At 35.3% G+C, this 25,166-nt stretch overlaps 1 protein-coding gene across 8 annotated transcripts in view; it reads right to left on the reverse strand.

Moving 5' to 3' along the window:
- Nucleotides 1-25,166, reverse strand: part of LOC126855216 (guanine nucleotide-releasing factor 2) — a 51,794-nt gene that overhangs the window by 20,243 nt on the left and 6,385 nt on the right. For 6 of the 8 annotated variants that reach the window (XM_050602657.1, XM_050602653.1, XM_050602656.1 and 3 more), the window contains exon 2: nucleotides 22,001-22,390. The exons of 1 other annotated variant lie outside the window; for it this stretch is intronic. In XM_050602657.1, the coding sequence (XP_050458614.1) occupies nucleotides 22,001-22,187 (187 nt within the window). In that variant the 5' untranslated portion in view covers nucleotides 22,188-22,390. Of the gene's footprint in view, nucleotides 1-4,410; nucleotides 4,795-22,000; nucleotides 22,391-25,166 lie in introns of those variants that run through there. One more of the 8 variants, XM_050602659.1, reaches the window with a different exon arrangement.

The raw sequence follows: 25,166 nt of genomic DNA on the forward strand, positions 1-25,166 counted from the left end.
ATTTCGTTATTTTAATATTAATATTAATAGAAATAAATATTATATGCAAATGTTTGTTAGTTATGATATTACAAATAATACATAAACTTAATTAGTTTATTATCAAGCATGATAACATTATAACACATTATTAAATATAAATGTTTAATATTTAATAAACATATATGAAAAAAATTTATTTCTTGACTTTCGTTTTATCATTCGCATTACTTTTTAAAGAAAGATATTTGATAACATTTAGTAAAGATATATTCACATATATGTTGTGCAAATATATAATTTTATAGATTCAAGAAAAATATTTTTCTCTCTCTTCGAAAACACGCTAATATCTCGCAGAAATATTTTCCAGCTGATGATTTATGTTAACGACGGTATCTATCTTTATCCGGCGACGCTCTTGGCATACCAAAGTCCCTTCGCCGTTCATGGATTTATGCATGTGTTAACGATTGACATAATAACGTGACACGTGTGCGAAACATGTGGTTTAGACGCAAGAGAGAGAGAGAGAGAGAGATCCCACCCATATACAAAACTACGATCCGAAAGCCGGTCGTTGGTTAACTTTCGAAAGGAAGCGATAACAGAACAAGGTCCTTAACGGCGGACTAAAAATAAAGTCAAGTGCGTAAAAGAATTTTAAATCGCGCGAATAGATGATTGATATCACTTCTAAGTAATTTTTTCATCATATGTTCAACGTGATTATTTTTCTAAAATTAAAAAAAAAAAAAAAAACAGGATATCTATACGTACTCAAATGTTGTAAAAAAATTCCCTGAAAATTCTCTGATCTTTCAAGTACTTTTGTTCAAAATTAGTTTCTCTGAAAACGAAATTATAAAACGGATTATTTTCCTTTCAATAATTTAGCGGCGTAATCTGAGACGACTTTAACAAGTACGCTTAAAATTAAACTTATAAAACTTGCGCGTCAAATTTTACTTTCTGTAATGATATGTAATGATTGTACAAATAATATCAAGATAAAACATACTCCGCGCGCGTATCAAGACTTCGTAGAGAGATTCAAAAGCTCAGGAATTAATTTTCTCGCTTAAGGTAGAACTTTTTAATTTGCATATCTGATGAATGCATTAATTAACTGCTTCGTTAGCCAACGTAACAGGCAGCATTACGGAAGCATAGACGATTTTTGAATAAGTTCTCGCAGTGAAACAATAATTATGATGTCCGAAAACAATCTGATAAAGTGCGGACAAAGTTTCGACGTACCTATAATACCTACAAAACGTATTCCATTAACGCGGAATAACTTTGAGCATTAGTTCGAGATCGTTCAATGAAGTGGCGGCAAATTTGCATATCTGATCTCCTCGCTTAATTAATTGCCATGTTGCACGATACACGTCACGTTTCGGTTAACGCAAAATCTGCGACGGTTTTAACATAATGAGATTTATCGCCTCCGGACAATGTCGTTTATACCCAACAAAGCATAACGTTGTGATCAAAAACTGCAAGCGGATTAATTTCTCAGATGCATGCACAAAATGAGCCGAAATTCTGCATATTAAATGATATAATGTGCCCATGAAGAAACTAACTAACGCGCAAAGTGAATATTTTCGAAAATATTAATGATGTAAAAAATGTATTAAGTATATGCTGATAATCTCACCTGTTTGTCATTAAGAATGATATATAAGTAACTAATGAAGGATTTAATGTCGCGGCTGACGCACAGAAATTACGAGCAACAAAGCGTTGAGTCAGATGCATTTGATATCTCGTTTTGTAACCTTGACAACGAAATTCACGTAATATATCGCTACATTTGCGCGAAAAGAGTTACAAAAATATCTACTCAGCTCGCCATTTTATTAAAATTAAGATTAAAGTTAATTTCATTCAAATTAAAATTAATTTTCATTAATATTTAATATTATCTGAAATTCTTGTTTACTAAATATGTCTCGGCAATGCGCGAGAGTAAACTGTAATTAGTTAAATATAAGTTAAATGTAATTCCGAGTTTTCATCATGAGAAAATTTTAAATACGGAAGTGATGATTTTAAACACGGGAGAAAGCGATATACTTATGAATAATAAAGTATTAAATTTAAAGACAGAAATAACGTGTCAAATTATTGGAATGACACACTAAAAGTAAAATTTCTTTCAATCAAATACATTTTGTTAATTTTAATATTTTTGTTACTTAAATAAATATATACTTGTTTCCTCAAAAATGTTTTGGTGTATTAAATAAATTATTATTTGCATGTAAAAATTATAATTTCTAAAATAATTTATTTCAAATTGTAATCTAAAAACACATTTATTTGGAAATGAAACATTATTACACGATAATATTTCAATAATATCTAGCCTACACAAGAAAGAGTAATGTTTCGGTAAGTGATATGTAAAATAATTTGTCAAATAAAACGTAACGTTGCAGCGGCGAATTTTATCGCGAAATAATGAGAAAGTAACAAAGTTCTGCCCGACAAAAGATACCCGCAAGTTTGTGGCAGCATAATCTACACACGAGGAAACCTATTGCTCGTCGCGAAGACAGATGTGACGCAAATCTCACTTGTCGCAAGTTAATTGGTTAATTAGCAGCGTCTTAAGTTGCGACGGCCGTGACAGTGGCTCGCCTCCGTCACTGTCTCCGCATCTTTGACGTACGTAACTTCGTAATCTATTCGACTCCTATTACGCCGGTGGTGGTGATATGTCAGCGGCGAGCCGAGAATAGTTTTCGTAAACACGTTGGAGCTCTCGTCACGTCTGACAAATTGGGGGGTGCACATCGGTGCGCGGGGATTATGCAAATAATGCGCGGATAAGAAAAACGTTTCTCGCGGAAACGCATCTCCCCCGACTACCGAGATAGGCAATACCATCTTTAGCCATGCATCATTCTTCGACGGGGCGGGAATAAAAACGTTAACATGCTCGATGACTTAAGCATGACCTTCGGTCATATACTGCTCATTGGATCGTCAAAACGCCCACTTTCGTGCACATGCGATGATATCATCTCTGAATTTCGCATTTCTTTCTCGTGCTCTCGATTTTATTGTATAATATACATATGAGATGGGGAGAGAGAGATTGTGCGAGATGTTGAGATGATGTCAACGATTGATTGACATAAGCAACTAGATTGACGAAATCAAAAATGTCTTTCTAGATTAAGCGCACTCCAAGCTTATGCAAATCTTTTTAAAAGAATTATTATTCCTTTACAGACAAATTATTATTCCTTTACTACGAAATTATTTGTAATAAAAAATAATTATGTGGATAATAATATATACGCGCAAAAAAAATTATTATTCATTATTAATTGTGATATAATAAAAAATATTATCATTATTACTATTATTACTATCATCATTATTATTATAATGCCTATGCATGATTTTGTATATAATAAGGAAGAAAATTTTATATATTTTATCAGTGACATTTTATATTTTTCTATATGATATATAGCGCAAATAATGTTAAATAATAGAAAAATAAAAAAATCAACTTTACGATAATAGAAAATGATTATCGCACAAATAATATCTGACGTGGCTGACTCATACTTAAATTACTAATTTCATCGTGTGTTCCTGAACTTTTTCTCGAACTTTTCGAAAACTGATGATATCATCGCAAGGAAACTTGTTTCCGACAACAAAGGGATCGATAGCGTAGTAGCGCATATCATGCTCTTCTCTTATACGTCAAACTTTTCTGCAGTAGCCGTGAAAACGGGTGTGTCGTCTCCTCGCGACTTTTACGATTCGCGGATGGAGAATTACATCGCGCTCGAGAAATGGTCGATGACTCACGGTCTTCATCTCGCGAATAATCTCGCATTAAAAGGAGAGGCTTCATTACACGCGATTCAAGGAATGACTGTGATTTATTGTTATGTAAGAAAAAAAAAAAAAAAATAGACGAACTCGGCGCATCTAACAATGTTTGGAGAACACGGTGCGTATCTACGCACATGTGTCACTTGCCTGTCACGAAGTTATTAATAAACGTCATCGCCGGCATTACGCAATTGATCTACGACTAACGTCGAAGAAGCCGGAGTATCCAGATCTGTCTCCGAGGTCCAAATACTTTGAATATCTAATATTTTTTTATTAAATTTTTATTAAATTTTCCAATATTTTTAATATGTATCCCACGGTAAAAAGATTTAATGATATCATCTAAAATTGAGATAAGAGACAGATCGTTAAGATCCATTGACAGTGATAACAGCCATATCACTTGTCTCTTCTCTTCTAATTTGCCTAAGCATTAGAACTGTGCATTGTCAGCGATTGCTGTTATACACGCGTTAATAATTATTTACCTGTAGAAAATATCTGAAATATTTGCGCTGTCTTAAAAAATTCTATAAATTAAAATGGATTGTTCTTTACCTATTTATAACTAGCGAAATCTGTCACTTCGCTCGTTCTGATCCTTCTTCTCGACGAGATGCTGTCACGTCTTACAGAAAACGTATAAAACGCATACTCGTGATACGAACAAAACACAATTCTAAACGCACACCAATTTAATCGAAAGATTAACGCGTAATTTTGATGTCGGATTTGCTTTACGATGATCCTTCCGCACAATTTCCGTCTCTTCGAGCCGGCGTCACATCGCGATCACGATTTTGCCAACCGCTTTCACTCGAGGAAACTCACTTTCGGACGTGCTCTGTTCGACAAAGCAACGACACCGGAGCGCGAAGATGGAGGAAGAGGAGGAAAAGGAGCGGCGCCGCGACGAACGTCCGGACCGCGTGGCGTGCGCGCATCGACTGCTAACTAACTTGGGACTTGGGACGGGCGCGAGCGGCGAGAGCTCCGAGTTCGGGGTTCGGGTGTGATCGCCCGTAATATCACTGTCTCTGTCGCTGCCGCGCCATCTCGCTCGCGCCCCCTTATCTGTGTACGCGCCTCTATATGCTATCTCTCTCTTACCCTCATCATCTTCTTCGCCACTCGCTCGCTCTTTCACGCTCGTCTCATACGTCAGTGTGGCTTCGTTCTTTCTTTCTGTTTTTCTCTCTCTCTCTCTCTCTCTTTTCTTTCCGTTCGTATTACTCAGTCAACATGTATCGACTATATCTTATGTTAGATCCACGTTAGACACAATTGGAAAATTCTCGTTAAAAAATGTGCCGGTTAAAATTTTTGTGTTTGAAATTTTGTGTTTGTGTTTAAATTGAAGCAATATGTAAAATATTTAACACATTCATGTGTTAATTTAACATATTGCTTCAATTTAAACCAAATTTTTTAACTGTGTATCTTTTTTCGGTGTCGCATTTAAAAGGAACACTACATAAATTTAGCTAATCTTAAAGATATTTAGAAATGAAAATAATCAATAACTAACGATATTTATTGTTTTTCAACTACATCTTGCTTATCTTCGGGTGTTTACTTCCAATGTATTGAAACGCTGTAATGGGAAGGGTGTTCCGTGTATACATATGTAGGTGCTCAAAATGACTATCCTATATTGGAATGCACGCTTGTAAATATTTTCATTTGGCTTTTACTTGTAGGATATGATGAAATCTACTGTTTAGAACGTCAAACAATTTAAGGTTTCCAGCAGGTCCAAAAAACACTTGGAAGATTTGAAAGCATTAAAAAATCAATATTAAAACGTTTACAAACATACATTCAGGTAAAGTGGACATTTCAAGAATTTTTTGTGAAGATAAGCAGATACAAATTGCTAAAATACAAAATTAACTTTAATAGAAACAAAACCAAATTAAACATGTTGTTTATATAAATTTTCTTTATTTTTAAGTATACTAAATCTATTCTTAAAATCCGATATATTAATCGAAACATTCTATATATATATATACGCATTTTTAATTTCTCTTATTTGTCGTACATCATTTTGTGAAAAAAAAATAAAGTTTTTTATTTCAACTGGCGCTTCTTAAAAACTGTATAGATTTCCGCTTTTTCTTCTTTACTTTTCTTTTGAATATCGATATCTTATTTTATTTGTCGTATATCGCTCGCTAGGACGCATCGCTGTTTTCGTAATTAAAAATACATTTTTCGGTAAAGTTGCAATACTTTGATCGATGTCCTTTGTTGAACGTGGTGGCGGGGATTAAATAAACGGAGCGGCAAAAACTGACGAAAATTTATAGCAATTTCGTGTCTGCACTCGAGCGCATGTCACTATGTCATCCTTAAAAGTTAGCGTTTCGAAGTCGCACCGCGGGTATTTTATTCAGAATGCAAGACCCAGCCGGCAAGCACGGTTTGTGTGACGATTTCACAAACTTCTCGGGTTCACTAGTTTCACCACCCACAGAATGGAAATCGAGAACATGACCCTCGCTTTTTTCACAAGCACCCCCCCCTCTCCTCTTTCTTGACATTCGATTCTCAAACGTCATTTTTCTATGTTCCTTTTTAGCTCGTTTCATTCAAAATGTATTCGAATAAAATATATACTTATCACAAAAAGAATAATCAAAATACACTCTCAGCAAATTTCTGTCAAATAATTTATGTCTTCCAATTACAGATTTAGCAAGCTTAAAAATGTGATTACTTTGCACACTGTTATTTTAAATTTTGTCATTCTTGTGTAATTAGAGAAGAATTATAAAGTATAAGAGTTTTTATGTGTGTGGTCTTTTTTATAATAAAAAATAATAAGTTATTGAAATACCACATATATACACAGACGCATAAATTATTTGCAAAATCATAAAAAAAATTATATTTTTTAGCAAAAACAACAATTTCTTCATATTTCCGTCGAAATTTTTCCGTTGAGATTTTTCTGACCAAACCTTTAAAGGACATTTGACCGTGAAATTTCGCTTTTATTTCGTTTCCGCGGAACGTCTCACGCTGTCAGTATGTGGGCAGAGAAACGGGTTTTCAAGAAACGTGCATACACATGTGTGACAGCATCAGACAAAAATGCAGAACAAATAAACACGTCGCTTTCTACACTCGTATTTATAACCAAATTTAGACAAAAATACTTATTATTATTAAATTTCGAAAAAAATATCGCAATGGCAAAACAGATAATTTTCGTGAAATTGATAAGAAAAATTAATATATTACACGTGTATCAAATCGCACTCTCTTAAACTGAATCAATAAAAATGTCACTGATTAAAACAGTGATACAATTAGTGTATTTCACTTGATTTTGAGTGAAAACATTTATGCTTTACTCTTTCGTTTTATGTTTCGCCAATTATGGCAATAAGATTTCATATAATATTCAAATTCAGAATTATATTTTTTTATTTTTAAGATATGATAAAAAAGTAGAAACTCTCACAACTTAGATTTTTTTAACAAAATATATTGCGATAAATTTATCTCATAAATAATATTATAGTATATATAAAAAAATGTACTTTAAAATATCACTGATCGAAACAACCATTACACCTAACTGATCCTTTTATTAGTTGCTATATTTATAACTGAAAGCACCACTTATCAATAATGATACACTTTCCATTCAGGAGAGAGTAATTCCCTGTGATTTATAATTTCATGAAATCGAGGATAAATCACGAAGGCTCGTTTCTTGTGTTTCGAGAGATTAAATCGAAATATTCAACGAAAAATTCTATAAAAATCTTATATCGCAACGCTCGCTCGAAATTACATACATTCACTCTATATTCAACTGTAAGCACAACTGTGAGTCACATAAAATGATAACAATTGAATATAATTGATAATAGTCGAAAAGGCCCACCTTTATACGATATGACAAAAATACCGTTCTTTTCCTATCTTCCTCTTCTCTGGAATATATTTTTACGTTATTTTTCCAACCGCTTCGTAATCTGGTGCAATCGTAAAATTCGGAAGAGTACGCTGAGCCAAGATCATAAAATCGCGATCCTATGCTCTTTCTGATTTAAGTCTTACGATGCACGATGCACCGTGGAATTCCGAGATTGTGTTCTTTTTCTTGCGATACGATGGACTGAGTGCCCATAAAACGACCAATATCCTGTCCCTGCCGTTATATTCTCTCTCTCTCTCTCTCTCTCTCTCTCTCTATCTATCTCCCTCTCTCTTACTTAGAATAGAATAGAAACTTTTAATAGAAACTTCTCTCTATGAAAGTTAGATAATGAAATTTATAGCTCGATAACAAGGCATAATCATTTGTGATACGAGAACGTATACTTCACTTTTAATTATTTTATATTCAAAACTACTACGTAATGATATCTGTTCCTTTTAGAAAAAAAAAATTAAGTAAAAATAAAGTTAATAAAGTATTCATATAATATTTACGTTTCTTATGTTTCAGAGTATAATAAAAATATAAATTATATGATACAGACACATCATATGAACAATTTATTTTTTTCTCGAGAAAGTATGTACCTCAAATTTCAATCTTATTTTATATTTGATAAAAAAATATCCCTAATACGTTAATTCTCTCTCTTTCTTTTTCTACTCCCGTTTACGGTCCACGATTTGCTAAATTGTTTTGCCTTGCACTGCTTTATTTCAGCTCTTCTTCACTTCATTTCAATTCTTATTCACGCACGTGTGAATAGACAAGATATTCCATAATACTGAAGGAAAATTGCCTCTTAATTAAGGGACCGCGGCCGATAGCGCGGTGTCGACCGGGTATAGAAGGGAGAAGCGAGAAGAAATTTGTGGTGGCTGCAATTTGCGTATTAATAGGATTCCACAAAGGCAACGGTGCCGCGACTTTAAGAGGTGATAAACGTATTTTACGGAGCGCTTTCTCCGGCGTAAATCGCAATTAACGGTAAAATGGGATGAGAAGAGGGGGAGGGGAGGGTGTTCCGCTGTTCGCGGTAGATACCTGCGTTTATACCTGTATCGCGCGACAGTAAATAAAAAGCTAATGGCCGCCCGCACGGATTATCATTTTCATTTTTGCCAGTCGCTATCGTGCGATGGAGCGCTCTCTCGCAAACGTTTAATAATACGAAAGCTCGTTTATAATAAATCTGATGCGTTATTTTTTTAAAAAGATTATGAAGAATATTTTAGAAACGATATATGCAAAAATAATTTATATTATTTCTGTTGCCAAGTGTATTGAAATAATATAATATAAATATACAGATTGTATTATTTAATATAAAATAACATAAATATATATTTCTATTAATATATTATCTTATTTTCAACAACGATCCTGTGTATTTATTACTGAATATTTTAATCAATCAATCAATAAAACCAATAGCTGTTTCAAATATAAATCAAATCGACACACACACACACACACACACACACACACACACACACACACACACACACACACACACACACACAGAGTTTTATATTTAAAAAAAAATTAAAACCAGTAGTACAACTATTACAATTTAAGAAGATGATTAAGATGTAAATCATATGTTTGATGTATAAAATATGGAAAAAATTTGCATCGACAAGAGTGGAGAAAATAATGAATCAAAGTGTGTTCACATAATTGATATTAAACTTTTAAATTGTCGGAAAGCGATAGAATGAGTTTATTGAGGATTAATTGACAGCGGTAAAGATAGAGAAAGAAATTTATGATTTTCTTCATTCTCTTTTCCTTAATATCCTTCATGGATTTATTCCATCTGGCCAATCATGCGGTGCAATATTCGTAATAAAGATCTCTCCATTTATTCGACTGAATTTTATTAGATAATCCGATTTCTCTGATTTAATCGTCAATGCTATTATCCAATATTTAAAAGTATTATGTCATTATGATGCGTGAGATATAAGTGACTTTTAGTAATAGAATTTATATATGTATTTTTGTGGTACCTCAAAAGAGCAAAAGACAAACAAAGGTAGAAAAGAAGACATCAAATGACAGTTGTGCAATAACAGTAATTTATTATTTGTTATTTGTAACATTAATTGTTCACATATCTTGGCAATAGCATTAGCTCATTTTACATTATTGATAATTATTGATAATGAATCAATAATATAACATTGATACATTTTTAATTTTTCGCGACTAGAGCATTAAGAAATTAAAATAAAGATCCTCGGCGATTTTTTTCGATTTGTGACCCTCTTGTTTTAAACGATTTATCTTCGAAGATAGAAAGAACGTAAATGATCGGCTGCAAGAGAAAAAAAAAGAACGGAATCGTAAAAGTTTTAATCGAAAAAGTTCTCCAACAATGCATCCTGACTGGTTTTTACAATAAGACCAATGCGACAGTCGCAGAACGCCGGCTGCGCGTTAAGCGTTTTATTATTCCGTGGAATAGCGAGATATTATTATTGATTGCTCTCTCCGGCATTGATCTTCGCTGTTTCGCTAGTATCTCTCGTAATGTCGCGTAGAAATAACCGGGATTTAATTTTTCCATTTATTCTACCTGCCAGATCTCCCATGCCGATCATTCCGCTATTAAAAAGATAAATAAAGCGTGCAAACAGCACTTTGTTATTTTCAGTATCTGTCTGGGAAAAAAAAAAACAGAGTTCAACGGTCGAAAAATGCGTATTCCCTACACTGTCGTTTCGCCGTTGAATAAATTGACAATCCCTTCTCGATTCGAGCGAAAAGGGACGAGATAAAAAACGTGAACGATCGAAATTATAAGGAACGAAGGAAGAGCGCGAAAGAGCTTCCTCGCACGTCGTTGCCGCGAATGGAAAAACGGTGACACATGACTCGGCGAGGAAAGTGTCGTCGTAAATCGATGTAACGAACATCGAAATCGGACAAGCGATAGTTGAAGGAAAAAAAAAAAAAAAAAAAGAAATCAAAGATAGACGGAAATATATAAGAAACTGTGATCCTGCCTTGGGACTTTTATCGATATATATATATATATATATATATATATATCACGAGCGATATTATACGTTTCCGATAAAAGCTCGACGTAAGGCGATATCGCTTCTCTTCCTTCTCTTCCTTTCTTGGCCCGTACCTGTTCTTGCTTCTTCCGAGCACGGAGATTTTCCTCGACGTCCCGAGCCGCGAGCTCGATAAGACGGCGAGAAGATATATATCGATATAATCTTCGGAGCCTCGTCACGTCAAAACTTTCGTCGGCTTCAAACGAGATAAGATCCATAGTCGCTCGAGCATGCCGGAAGACATACTGCGCATAAATGATCAAAGGAAAAAAGGAAAAGAAAAGAAAATATGCGAACGTCGAAATTACGCGCCACTCTCGCGTGATACCGGTGGTATTTTACCAGGGAAATCTTTAAGCCGACGTATAATATACAAATCGTATCTTTTAAACTCTATTACATTGAATTCGACAAATTTATGTGAAGTAAAAAAATAATGACACTTATACGAATGATATATTGAATATTTGCTGTAGAGACCCTGGTTATCGCAATTTTCAATGCGGAGCGACATAATTCATGAGTTCAACATGGCAACATTTGCATTTTGATGAATTTATCATGCTAATATATCATAAATTATCATAGTAATATAGACATATTTTCATGTATAACAAAGAGAAAATTCCACAAATTACTACGTAAATCTTCCGTTTACCGTGTATTCTTTAATAATAAATTTGAAAAAGATATATGCCGTTTTCGACATAAATCGTTTATAATTACAACGGAGTACGGGAGTACACGCCATAAAATGAAAAAGATCGAAGACAATTCGACAAAGAGCTTCAGATGACTTCGAGCAAAACATTCAAGTGAAAAGTCGAGTTCTTGTCTTGTATTGTTTTGCGTTGATTTTATTAACAATTTTTATTTAATATTAAATTGTTTAATTTAATACTCACTTGTATAATCTTCAATTTATTATAATATATATATATAAGATTTAAGATAATTATTATTATTTATATCTTTCGTTTATTTCCCCCAAAATCGCTATATATTAAATAGTGACTGTATAATATAGTAATTTTTTCTCATTTAATTTACATAAATATGGATATTTTAGCTTTTTTAAAAACCAATCTTGACTGAATATTAGTCTTGGTATTGTCTTGATAATTAAAAATCTTGTCTTCATCTTGTCTTGAACTTCGACAAGGCAATATCAAGATTATCGGAGAATCGTTTTTGTCTCAAGATACTATTGTTGCAAAAATGCATTCCGGAATACCTGAGACACGGAGAAACACCCCGGGCCAAAAGTTAAGAGACTCGAAATCTTTCTACGCTCTCTCTCTAACTCCGCCGCAATTTCCGAGTAACGATAATAAATGAGCTTGCAACAGCCTTCGATCGTACTAGTGTATTTCTTCGCTGGCGAAAGCCAGCGAGGTTTGTGATTAATGTTTATGTGCTTTCGCTTATGTGAATTCTGTCTCGCGGGGATAAGAAAAGAGAAATTGCTGATAATGGCGAGCAACAGTATACTGGGTTATCATCAATTATATGCAGGATAATGGAATGTAATAACTCTCGATTTCGATCGCAGTATCCAGAATAAATCGTACTTGTGATATAAAATAGATATGTTCAAAACACGTAAAATGTTATCTCGAGGAAAAACAATCGAGTCGAAAAAGAAATTACAACTGCATGTCGATTCTACGATGTCGACTTAATCGAGTCGATTGAAAAAATGGACATTATTGTCGACCGAAAGAGTTGGAGCTCGAGGAAGTCGTAACCATCGATTTTACTTGACTCGAAGTAACATTAATGGCATTCTACGTCGAATCTATGGCCACCGTTGAAGCCAGAAACTGTCTTACGATTGTCACGCTATAAGCTGCAATGTCGATTTAATCGAGTTATTGTACCAATCCGATTCAATGAGCATCGGGCCAATAAATGTCCCGCGTAATCAAAAATGACAATGCCATGAGTGAGTAACTCGTGAATAATTTTACACAGCTGTCTTTTCCAAGCAAAATACATAACCGGAATTATTTCGCGCAGCTGAAACATCTGTTATCGCGCGTTTACACTACGTTTATATCACTTTAATATACTTGACGTGTTAAAAGAAGAAAATGCGTCTGCTAAAATCTTTTCCTTGTCGTCCCCTCCCCTCCTCTTCCCTATATATATTCAAATGTTACGAATAATAAATCACTTGACGTTTTAATGCAACGAAAGGATATATATATATATATATATATATGTATATGAGAAATATATTATAATGGAGTATATATATTGGGGAAAGAACAAGAAGAATAGCAAGCAAGCATTAATATCACCACGCAAAAAAGGAAAATAATCTACGCGAGTGCTTTTTCATTAGCCGCGTCTTTAAATGGCCAAGGATTATATATCGTTAATTAAGATGAAGTCCCGAGTATCTTGAGGATATTTCTAAAATCGATACTGTAGATATCTTATGCTGGATACGATATCAACTAGATTGAATTGCATTGGACTAGATACGTGTATCGCTACCCCGATGTAGTTTATTTCCGGAAAACAATAACCAGCTGCATTACCAGGCAGAACATTCTGCGAATGGCAATCGCTGGCTTAAAGGAAGAAAATCCAATAGAGCAAAGAAATAACGGTATTAAAAGCTAATACATTTTCAAAATAAATTTATTTCGCTGATGAAAAATTTTCTTAGAAAGAATTACTAGCGGTTTCATAAATCTTGGAATTTTTAAAAAATATGTTATAATTTGAAATTAAAGTGTTTAAATTTGCTAAATTTTTGACTTATAATAAAATATATATATATGCGCTCCAACTGCTGTGCTGGCTTTTATATGTCATTTCATTAATTCAATTTTATTAGTTTATTCTAAAGAACCTGTATCTTTTTAATTTTTTGAGTTTATACACGTTCTTAAGCTTTTAATCCGTAAAAATATAGTGATATTTTATAATTGTCTGTTTACACATAAATGGCACATATGAATGTTCACCTATTTTATCTCAATAGTATTTTTCTTTCGAAATAAAGCTCGCATAGTATATCGCATGACAAAATTTCTTAATTGCGTATTTCAACATTCATTCATGATATCTTTTCGCAGTCGATGTCTCGTGCAAATCCTAAAAACTAAATCATCGCGCAATTTTCCGATGAACAATGAAATGACGCGTGTACTCGTCATTGGAGAACATCATGAGCCGGGAAGAGAAGGAGTTAATGTCGACGAACACGAGACACAAAAAGAAAAAGCCAATCAATATCTCTATTTCTCTCTCTCTCTCTGTCTTTGGGGAATACGCGGAGCTCTATTACAAGAGCTGTAATATCCTCTTGTTTCCTCTTGTACGATCCCTCGTTTCTCGCCGCGGTACGGTCTCTGCAATTGCATCTGTTTTGTTGTTGCACTATGCATATACGCTGTGTACACTAGCATAATTAGCCGGTTCTTCCAAGCGGACGGACAGCGCTACATCAGCTTCCGACGCATAGAAATCACGCGTGTATCGCTGTGTCTACATCCTATTCATCTGGCGAATAACGAGTCGGGAGGCGCAATGTAACTCGGCAGTCTGCAGTTTCTCTCGATTACGGAGTCTATCGACTTTTCTTTCAACAAGAAGATAAATTTTCAAACAATAGCTTTTAACACGGAAATCATTACGTTATATTTAAACGTCGACACGTTGGAGACATATATAAAAGTAGAATGATGAAAATTGTCTGAATAATCATAATAAAAAAAAAATTATAATAAAAATTATATTGTAACTTTTACTACAATATTTTCTCCGTGTATCTCGATACGTCAATCTTAGAGCGTGGAATTATTCGCCTAGTGCAAAAGGTGTCTAGCGTATAACAAACAAACAAAAATCTTTGCCGAGAAAAAGAAATTCATATTGCGCCGGATCGGACATTTTGTAATAGGAGATATGAGTCGTGCAAATTATGCAAATTATGCGAATGGCAATTTTGGGGGGGTCACTGTCATTATCGATAAATACGAGCGAAAGGGCCGTCGACATCGGCACCCACGGCGTGTGTCCGGGAGACGCGGCGCAATATTCTCCATCGGATAAATATCACGGTGGTGCACGTGCGAATGTGAGCTATGCCTCCTCCTCCTCCTCCCCTCCCCCCCCGTGCGCGGTTTATCGATTTCCCGATAAACAGTGGCATCCATTCGATTATAGGAAATTTATAACGTAGCGCGACTTCGAATTGCCAGTCACGTTTAAATGCGCCGCCGGATGCGTCGCGTTCTCGTACGAGCGGGACGCGCCGAGAAAACAGAATCTGATTGATCCGAATTAACATTCCCATTTGCATAAACGAACGAAGCAACGAGCAGACTCGGCATCGGTCGATCATATGCCGCGATGAGCGGTGGAGGCATGAACGTTGCCATGGAAAATTTTCATCCCGCTTCGAGTATGCCATGATAAAACTGGCGTATCATAGACGCGTCACGCATCAATCGCAAAATATCCCGAGAAACTTTATATCGTTTATATCGAGATAAACTCGTTTTTCAAAGCTCCACTTAAACCCGTCGTATTCGCCATCGATTTAACTCCGATAAGTTTGCGCCTAAACTTTTTGCACCTGCTCTTGGAATCTTTGATCAAACGTTTTTTTAAAAATATCTTAAATGCTCTCAATTTAATTAATAATAATATAATTTACCAAATTAAAAAAATTAAAATAATAATCTTCAAGACATGCAATAGTACATATAATATACAAATGACACAAATATATTGTAAAAATTGAATTTTGTCGCAATAGAGTAATTCAATTAGATAATTATGAGCAAAATTGCTCGTAACAAGAAAAAAATATAATCACGTCTAAACGTATCTCTTACGCACGATAATTATGGATTAAGATAGAAGATTATTAATGAACTGGTCTCGTTATTAAAACCCTGCTGTCGTGGTTCCATCCGGCATGTCACAATATTGCCTACAACGGGATAATTAATTTCATTAGCATCCCGACAAAGATCCCGCGCTAATGACGTGCCATTTTTTATTAATGATTCATTAAAATTTCAACTTTAAAATAGCGTATCTTTTCTTCGTCTTCCTATTAACGAAGGGCTTTCGTGTATCGTCGTTTTCTATCGCTTGATCCGGAGGCTGTTTTCCGTTTTTCGCAACTGTTGCGCTAGACGCCTTGCAAAAGAGCGCGCGTTCCCGAAAAAATGACAAGACGGAAATTTCGCGGGGGCGGCGCCCGTTGTACGAACGCGAACGCGGAGTTCCTCTATAAGGGTTTCCTCCACCTCTTCGTGTATTTCGCTCTATCAGCGTCTGCATCGCGTTCTGCATCCGTTCCCGCAAAGATTCACTTGAGCGGAAGTTCTCGCACGAATGAGGATCGACCGGCAAGAGAGAGAGAGAGAGAGAGAGAGAGAGAAGAAAAAAAGCACGACGAGAAGACGGGCCGACCGGAAAGAAAGACGATTCGGCGGAAGACACGCATAGAACGAAGGGAGAAAGAGAGCTTGGAAAAAGAGAAGGGGAAGGGGAGAAAATGCCGGTAAGAAGTAGAGGATGGGTAGCTCTTTTTCCATTTACTTTCCTCGTATCTTCGTCCCTCGACGAGGAATTTTGCATTTGTCGCGAAGCCGCGAATGCGTCTCGCAGGCGAGCTTCCGAATTCAACCCCCTAATACGGTCCTTTTGCTTCGCTCCGCTGATTCGCAGGACAATGCTCCTGCCAAAGCCGTAACTTCTTACACTGTAAAAAATTTTCTAAAAATTCAAACATATTTTTGTCTAAATTTTCAGCACAATTTTCTAGATATTTGAAAGAAATTTTGGACAATCTGTCTTATCAGAATCTAAAAGAGTTTGTTTAAAAATTCAGACAGTGCGTCTGCAAAAAAGCTGCAGACACTTTGTCTAAAGTTTTAATCATTTTTTTTTACACGCTGTTAGAAAAATTTCAAAGTGTCTAAAGTTTTTTGCAGACACACCGTCTGAATTTTCAGATACATTCTTTTTTCAAAAAAGCGACTCTGATGATTAAGACAGATTGTCTGAAATTTCTTTCAGATATTCAAATCTAAAAATTCAAACGAAAATATGTATGGATTCTTAGGCAATTTTTTACAGTGCAGTATTATGTCTCGACATATATTTTACAGTATAGTGTATGTCTCGATGTCCGTACGGTGTCTAAAGCCCGGCTAGAATCCCCGAATGAAATCCCCGCGTAAATACTATGCCTCGCCGCAGCGAAAGAGAGAGATTCTTCTTTTCTCGTTGAAAATTTATCGGCGCGACACGCCGCATCGCTAAGCTCCCCTTTCACATGCGGAGAAGCGGATTTCTTGTCATCTTCGCGCTTACCGTTTCTTCGACTCTTAAAGAAAGTCGATTTTATCGTCGATAATTTACGAGTGGCAGTTCGAGATACGCGTCCGTCAAATGTCATTGTTGAAAAAATATTACATAACAATTAACTTAAAAATTACATAAAAACATCCAAAGATTTATAATTTTTTATAATATGTATCGATATTTTGTGAACCAATGGCATCTAAATTATTCATCCATTATTAAACTCGAGATTTTCCCGTGCAACAATAATAATAACAGTGTCTACAAAGTAACTTGCATTACACAATATGTAGCTGTTGTTAATAACAGTATCCAACTCAACCCTTTACTACTTGTTGAAAATTCCCCATATGGAGGTAGCACCGTGGAAGTTTATACAAACATCGGAGTAAATAGTTGCCCCTGCGCGCATTTATCTCGTCGTCGTGCACTCTCATGCTGTTTCGCATTCATTAGATCAACAATTAAACTGCATACCGTGAACGCGAAATTCTCTTTTTTCTGTATAAATCACTAGAAAGCATTTAAATGATTTCATATATATTCAATACCTAAACATCGCGATCGCTAATCGCGTGATAATGGCGTTGGCGCTTATCACATAGACGTTATCTTATGTTAATGTTATCTATGAAACCTCACAACGTTTACCTCACGGCGTTTAAATTCGCACGCGTATTCTGCACAGTAAGATTCTCTAGTTAATTTAACGTTAATATATTTTTTCTTCAAATATTAAAGCGTAACTAAAATCTTAAGACTCAAAAAGATGCTCCGACATTTTTATTAAAAAGAAATCAGTTCTAAATCATCTTCTATGATATTATTTATTAATTAGGATGGGATATATATATATATATCGCTGTGTAGATAATGCGCACAAATTCGCACAAATAATTATTTCATATTTACGGGAGTCGGAGGAATTCCGAGAGATGTATTTCAGAAAATATAAAAAATATACTACCGGTTGTCGAGATACGCCATGAAAAAAAAAAAGAGTCCTTGAAGCGCAAACATTTATATTGCAACTCCGCGCGCGTGGCAAAAAAAAAAAGATTTATTTTGCGCGAAAAACGAAGATATATAGCCACTTATTTGCGAACAGCTATCGATAGCTCTGCTCTATCCATAGAGAATCGATTTTCGCGAGTGGAAAGGGTGAGCGTCCTGATGGGGAGGAATGCCCGAGGGCCCCCTTTGCCAGGAGAGAACTCTCGTGTAACGTCTTGATTAAGTAGCGGTTCGCACACTCTGGAGTCGCCCTCGTAAAACAGGGGGCCCGCGCATGTATATATATTTCTAACTGACGCATTAAGCGCCGATCTACACCCGCGGGACCTGATTTATCTAAACGCGTAACCAAAAACGCGTAAACAAGAAATAGATTCCGACCAACTCTAATGCAAGTTTCTTATGCGATATAGTTGCACTTAATTAATAGCAGTTTGCGGATGAATGCAAGATTTAACATATTGACACGTTATCCACGTTAGAGAGATTTATTATATATAGTTGAAAAATTTTTCTTTTTAAAAAAAATTTTACACAATTTTAACACATTTTTATACAATTGAGAGAAATATTGAGAGAAACTCAATCTCAATTTAATTAGCAAGAAGCATCGAGACGAATAATTATTCTTATCATATCTATATCTAATGCAGGGAGATTGGCTTTATATCGTATATTTATATCGACATCGTGTTTTCGTAGCAGATTATTATTCATGAAAATCCCCCGGGATCCCTCTTGGCAATCTTACGCGAAGCTTCTGGAATTCTACGGATTAAAGCGCTGCGGCAAAGTTTCATCGAGAGTGTATTTATTATAAGAGGAAGAGTTTTGCTGAATGTTGTCGAAGAGGCTCGTGCACATTCCCCTTCTTCCCGTTCATGAATATGAATTTGCTTGGGCAAGAAGCACAAAGACTTAATAACAAAGAATTTAGCGATGCACTGGAAAGAAGTCTGAAAAAGCGACAGCCATCGAATTTATTTCATAAACAGTCAAAACATCTCTAAAAAGGGGACAAGATTTCTCAGAAAAGAAAACTAATAACCTCTGTGTGCATTTTTTTGCTCCTTTAAATTGACGTTGTTTTAAGCTTTCTTTAGCAAAAGTAAAATTCATTGCAACTTTAAATCGTCACGAGACAATAATTAAATAATACACAAAACAGTCTACATTTGTATGTTCCAAAATCACTTGTTAAAATATAACTCCCGATTCCAATAAAATAAAAATTGAGTAGAAATTAACATTGTTATATATTCATTTTCTATATATATTATAATAATATTATTATAAATCTGGATACAATAATGGTATATCTTTTATGCAAAAGTTACATACAACAAATGCGCGAATTATCGACTATCGTAATATATGGCATGAATCGCTTGTTGCCGAAATTGCGAAATTTACAATGTCATTGACGCTCGAATAAACACCGTCCGGTGTTTAATTTCCAGGAGACACTGATAAAGTTTATTTCATCGGTAATTACGACTGGCCGTTCCGCTTCGCGTTTATCAAACGCCGTGACTTACACGCGCGTGCAGTGATGATGATAATAACAACGCTCCGCATATATGTACTACCGCGCCGTTTATATATGGATCCCGGGGTAAATTTATCCGGTTAAATTTCTGGTATCAAAAGCTGCGATCCAAAGTACCGTGACAACCAGTCCCGCCGGATATTGCCCGCGGGCTGACACGTCAGAAGAGCCGGGAGAGCGCCGGCGAGAGAAAATGAGCTGCTGCGGCAGCCTGCAAGTGACATTGACCGACGAAATTAGCGAGTCTCCTGCAAGCCGATCGAAAAGTCACAGACCTTAAAATTGCGTCTTTAAATCTCTCGGCAAACGTATCTTATACATCTATCGATCTATATGTTGAAAATTGAGTTCACCGAAATTCTATTAGTTTCGACATAATTTAAATGATTAATTTGTCATTAATTTTCGGTATACGATCTAAAAGATTGTTATGTGGAAGCTTATCAGCGTTTTAAGTCTTTAGAAAAAAGACCGCAATATTCTTAGCAACAATAACGTAAGGAATGACTTAAAAATTTGTCATCGTGAAAAGTGTAGTGGTTGAATACGTAGAAATTATTTGGCAGACTTTGCTGTAATCGTGTGTGCCAATCTAGGTGAAGAAACTTGGCAAATTCTGCAACAGTACTGTTGCATATTGTCTAGTTTTTTTTTAGTTTATACGGTTCTTTTATCTTGTCAAAGTATCATGTAATATGTATATATTCCGTTATATTTTTATCCACGCGATTAATTTTTATTCACACTTCAACCAAATTACACTTATAAAAAAAATTGAAATAATTTTTAATCAAAATTTTTGATTAAATGATTACAATTATTAACAAAAGAAAGAGTTTGACATTTATTAGAATATATATTTTTTTAAATATATATAATATTATTCAAGATTAATTGGATATTCTCTAATTAAAATAATGTCATCTCGAAGTTCGTAACAAATGTATGCCAGCGGCACCGAAAACTCACGTGCCAAGATTCTATTCCTACTATCCATTCAAGCGAAGATATCCTCCATATGCAGCTTCTTCAAAAACAATTCGCGTACATGATTCATCTGAATAGCCTCGTATTCCAAAACCAATACAATTGGAGAATGAAATAAATAAATGAAATATGTCAATTCGATAACTTCAACAAATGATAGAAAAAATATAATAAAATATTTCAATATTATATTGAATCAATCGTATTGTTTTTCAATCATTGACAATGGGAAATTATTGATTCCTCGACATTTTCGCTAAGAAAAAACTATCCTTAAATTGATCAGAAAAAATCTACTATTAAATAATATCCGATATTTTTTTGGAAACGCCCTTTATATACTTTTCATATATACTTTTCTGTCGATTTCAAGTTATCAACGCGTATACATCTTTAGATAATCGATGAAATGTCCGATTCTCCTTTGGTTTGTCATTAAAGCTTTGTGTTATTATAATCGCTCGCCATCTTTACACGACCGTGGATGAAAATCATTTTATCGATTAATTTGCAAGTCGAAAGCATTTCGCGGTTCCACGCAATGGCGGGTCTCACGCGAGATAGCGAACGCAGCAATTTGCTCGCGCCTCAAGCCCAGAGGGAAATCACTAGACGATGTATCCGTTATGCGAGATATATACATATATGTAGAGAGAGAGAGAGAGAGAGAGAGAGAGATGTGTGTAACAGCTAGGCGCTTAATGATCGGAGGTGTGATGTACCTGCGACGAGCGTGCGGTGCTTAATATGATTGACAACGAACGAACTAGTAATTATACAGGCCGAGATGTATTCGCGTAAGGATTAACGTGGTAATGCAGACGACGTAGGCGTTAATTATTAACACGCTTACGAGGATGTAATTATTTAAATCCGTCAATGCCTCCGGCAGAATAAACGAGCCGTTTATTCTGCCCAAACGTGACATTAGTCTGATTCTAAAATATGATGATTTTAAACTCAACGACATGTTATATTATAGTTATCGCAAAAAAGATATCCGAACGACGTGTAATAATGTCAAAGAGAATATAAAATTGATAATAATTAAATCTTGATATGTGAGAAAATTGCGATTTTTCGGAATATATGAGAAGTAATAATTGTATTATTTATTCGTCTTATTAATAAAAAATGACCTCTCAACGTTTTTGCATTTCTTTTTTTCGTCCGAGCAGTGACACGAAAAAACATCTCGCGCCCATAATCCAAATTTTTTAATGTAATTACCTTTCAAGTTGCACGTCGATAAGGAACCGGAAAGTGTCCTGGCATGATTGGTTACGGCCAGCAGCAAAGGTGTGGTTGTGATGTGAAAAGATTGCGATTTCGGCAAAAACCGCTTTTGTACGGTATAACTGCGAGTTCGTCGCCGAAATATCGGCGAATCGAGAAAACTATCATCGTATTGCGGCATTTTTTGTTTTTAATAATATATTATTATAACGTCACCGGAAACAGAGAATCGCAATCGATTCATTCTCAAGTCCGGTTTCGCGTCGTCGCAATTCGTGGCATCAACTCGCGATGACATTTTTAAATTCAATTTAATTAAATTTAATTTCCTTTCATCTCACGATGCACTTTCACTGCCAACTGTCACTTTTGCACTATTCACGACTTAATCATAGATAATTATTATATATATAAATTTAAATCTTAAAGAATGGATAAAACATAAATTTGATAATTAGAAAAAAAATGCAAAAAGGAATGTTCACTTAATATCTATGAAAAATTGACGCTAGTAACATTTGTTTTTTAGGGAAATAATTTCGCATCGCAAAAAAAAAAATGTAACTTGTAAGATTGTTATCGATGACTTTTTTTTTTCTTTCTGATAAACCTCTCTAATTTGCTGCGAACATTCGATTTATACATCTAGATCTGTTTGCGAGACGCGAAAAAATAAGATGTTGATTTTTTTTTCATGAATACATCGGATTATCAAATGACTGAGCAAGACTACGATTATCGATGGACAATATATAGAGAATCACAAGCTTGGATGACTCTGAATGCATTGTAGTGTAGGGCAATATTGCCCCATAAAAATACCGCACGCGACAAAACGGATTCTATCTGAAACAGATAATCGACTCGCGGACGGTAATTTATTTTGTTATCTTCCAAAAAAAAAACTCATGTTTCGCTGATATGCATTACGTGTCATATACATCTATATTTTCATGAAATAGACATTCTGCTGCAATATAATAAAATACATAATTGTTGAGATACGTAATGAATCTATTACGGTCACTGATGTATGATCATATTGCCTTGATAATTCTGATTGAAAGCGCGAGGCCAAATGGAAATCTCACTCTCTTTCAATAGATCGGCTGAGACCGATGACAGGAGACCTATATATACACGTGCAGATGACACGCGATATAGATAGATGTAAACGTCGCGCGACCTCGGTTACTCTATACCATTGGTAGTTGGTGCGACTAATATTAAAGCATCAGTTTCTAGGGTGTCTATTTTAACGCGTCGGATGTTCCGTCATGATCTCTATCATCTTACCGCTTCCTCGTCGTTGCCGCAATATGTGTCAGACGTAAACTTATCGTGACGCCATTAAATGGCTGCCGCGACAAGTACTAGCGATAGCTTCGTTCCTCAAAGTTCTTGCACGTGGTGCGGGATAGCATGCAAAATTTCTCTCACAAAGTTCACGTTGATTTAAGGACGTATGTGTCACATGTCAAAACATTGATAAAAGTATGGAAATTTCCTAGATTGTTCTATTATTTCTTCTGAATGTATGTGCAAAAGCTGAGCACTATTCTCTTAAACAATGCCTCTCTATTAAATTAAAAGATAGAGAATCATGCAAACTTTGATTAATTTTATTCAATTTATGAAAAACGCTTGTTATTTATAATTTCTTAGATATATATTATATGTGTATCTCTCACGTTGCAAAAAGTTGATACATATTCGTCGCGGCAAGAAGAGTATGGGCGAGGAAGAGTATGAAACTTCTTGAGAGTATATCGGTATCTCGAGGAACAAACGATTCGCGATTACTGGAGCGAGAAGTCGACCTCTCCTCCGCCTTTCGACCACCTACCTCGAGGTCCTACATTGCTTTTATTACTTTCAGAACGATGTGTATAATCCGATACGGTACCAGGAGATCGGTCGTGTAACTCGCGCCACGGTACGGTAAGCACAAGAGCCAGATACAGTTCTTCTGGACTACTTGTTGTGTATCTCTCTAACAAAATTATCGAATTTTCTCCAGATATTATATTCGACAACGGTAAGCAAAAGCTTTGACGCAAATTTTAGACTCGAAGCTCGGTTTTCGTTCAAGAACATTCTATATCTATATAATACGCGGCGAAAAAGATTATCGCGAGCATGAATTTTTATGAAAATATAATGCACTGTTGAAACATTTAAATACATGAAGTGTTGCAATTAACAATAATTAGCATTTATGAACTTGCGACCCAGTTGCGTTACATTTTCTGTGACATCGTTATTTCCGGATTCGCGGGCATCACTATTTTTACGCTTGATGACGATCGTGTGTCTGAAAATTATCATTCGCGCCAGACGATGTGTCTCAAACGGCATAGCGAAGCGATATACCGCGAACGACTTCACGTCCGAAAATAAATAGGAGAAGCGCAATAAGGTAAAAAAAAATTTATCGTCGCACGTGAAGAACATGCTGACTACGTGCCGTCTTATCGACCGTTACAAAAAGTTACAGCTATAAGTTGTACTTCGATATAAACACCGTACGTAATATACCGTTGAACGGAGCTAAAATACAATTCGTAAAATATAATTAATTCATTTTCATCTAATATATTAAATGGCAAGATACATTACTACAGTTTCACGGAGCGATCATTGCGAATAATTCTGCACGCGAAAATAATTAGAAGATGGATTAGTACATGTCGCAATAATTATACTGTAAACAACATCGAGGCGATTAAATTGCGCCGTCCTTAATCGACGTTCTTATCTCGACTATCTACCATTTAATCAATCAACTCTCGCGCTATCGCGCATTCTATCTTGTGCAAAATAATCGAGCAAAAGATGTTCGCGAGCATGTCTCACGAGCATGCATTTTAAAAAGCCATATCGCGCGCGCGATAAACACCCACTTCATCTGCACGCAATTACCGTACGCAACATCGAGTGACGAATTGACATTTCGATGCCCTTTAAACGACACCGTTAACCGAGATGCGAGAGACTTGGCGCGATTTTTTATTCGCTCCTCATGTTTTTGCTTAGACGCCACGTTATCGCATCAGCAAGCGTCGCACTATTCATATTTTTAATCACTATCGATATAAAATAGGTAACAATAGTTGATCATTCGCGAGAGCGTTTATCTTATATTTTTATCTCGCATATT

The sequence above is a fragment of the Cataglyphis hispanica genome, chromosome 15 (genome assembly GCF_021464435.1).
Source record: "Cataglyphis hispanica isolate Lineage 1 chromosome 15, ULB_Chis1_1.0, whole genome shotgun sequence".
Taxonomy (NCBI): Eukaryota; Metazoa; Arthropoda; class Insecta; order Hymenoptera; family Formicidae; genus Cataglyphis; species Cataglyphis hispanica.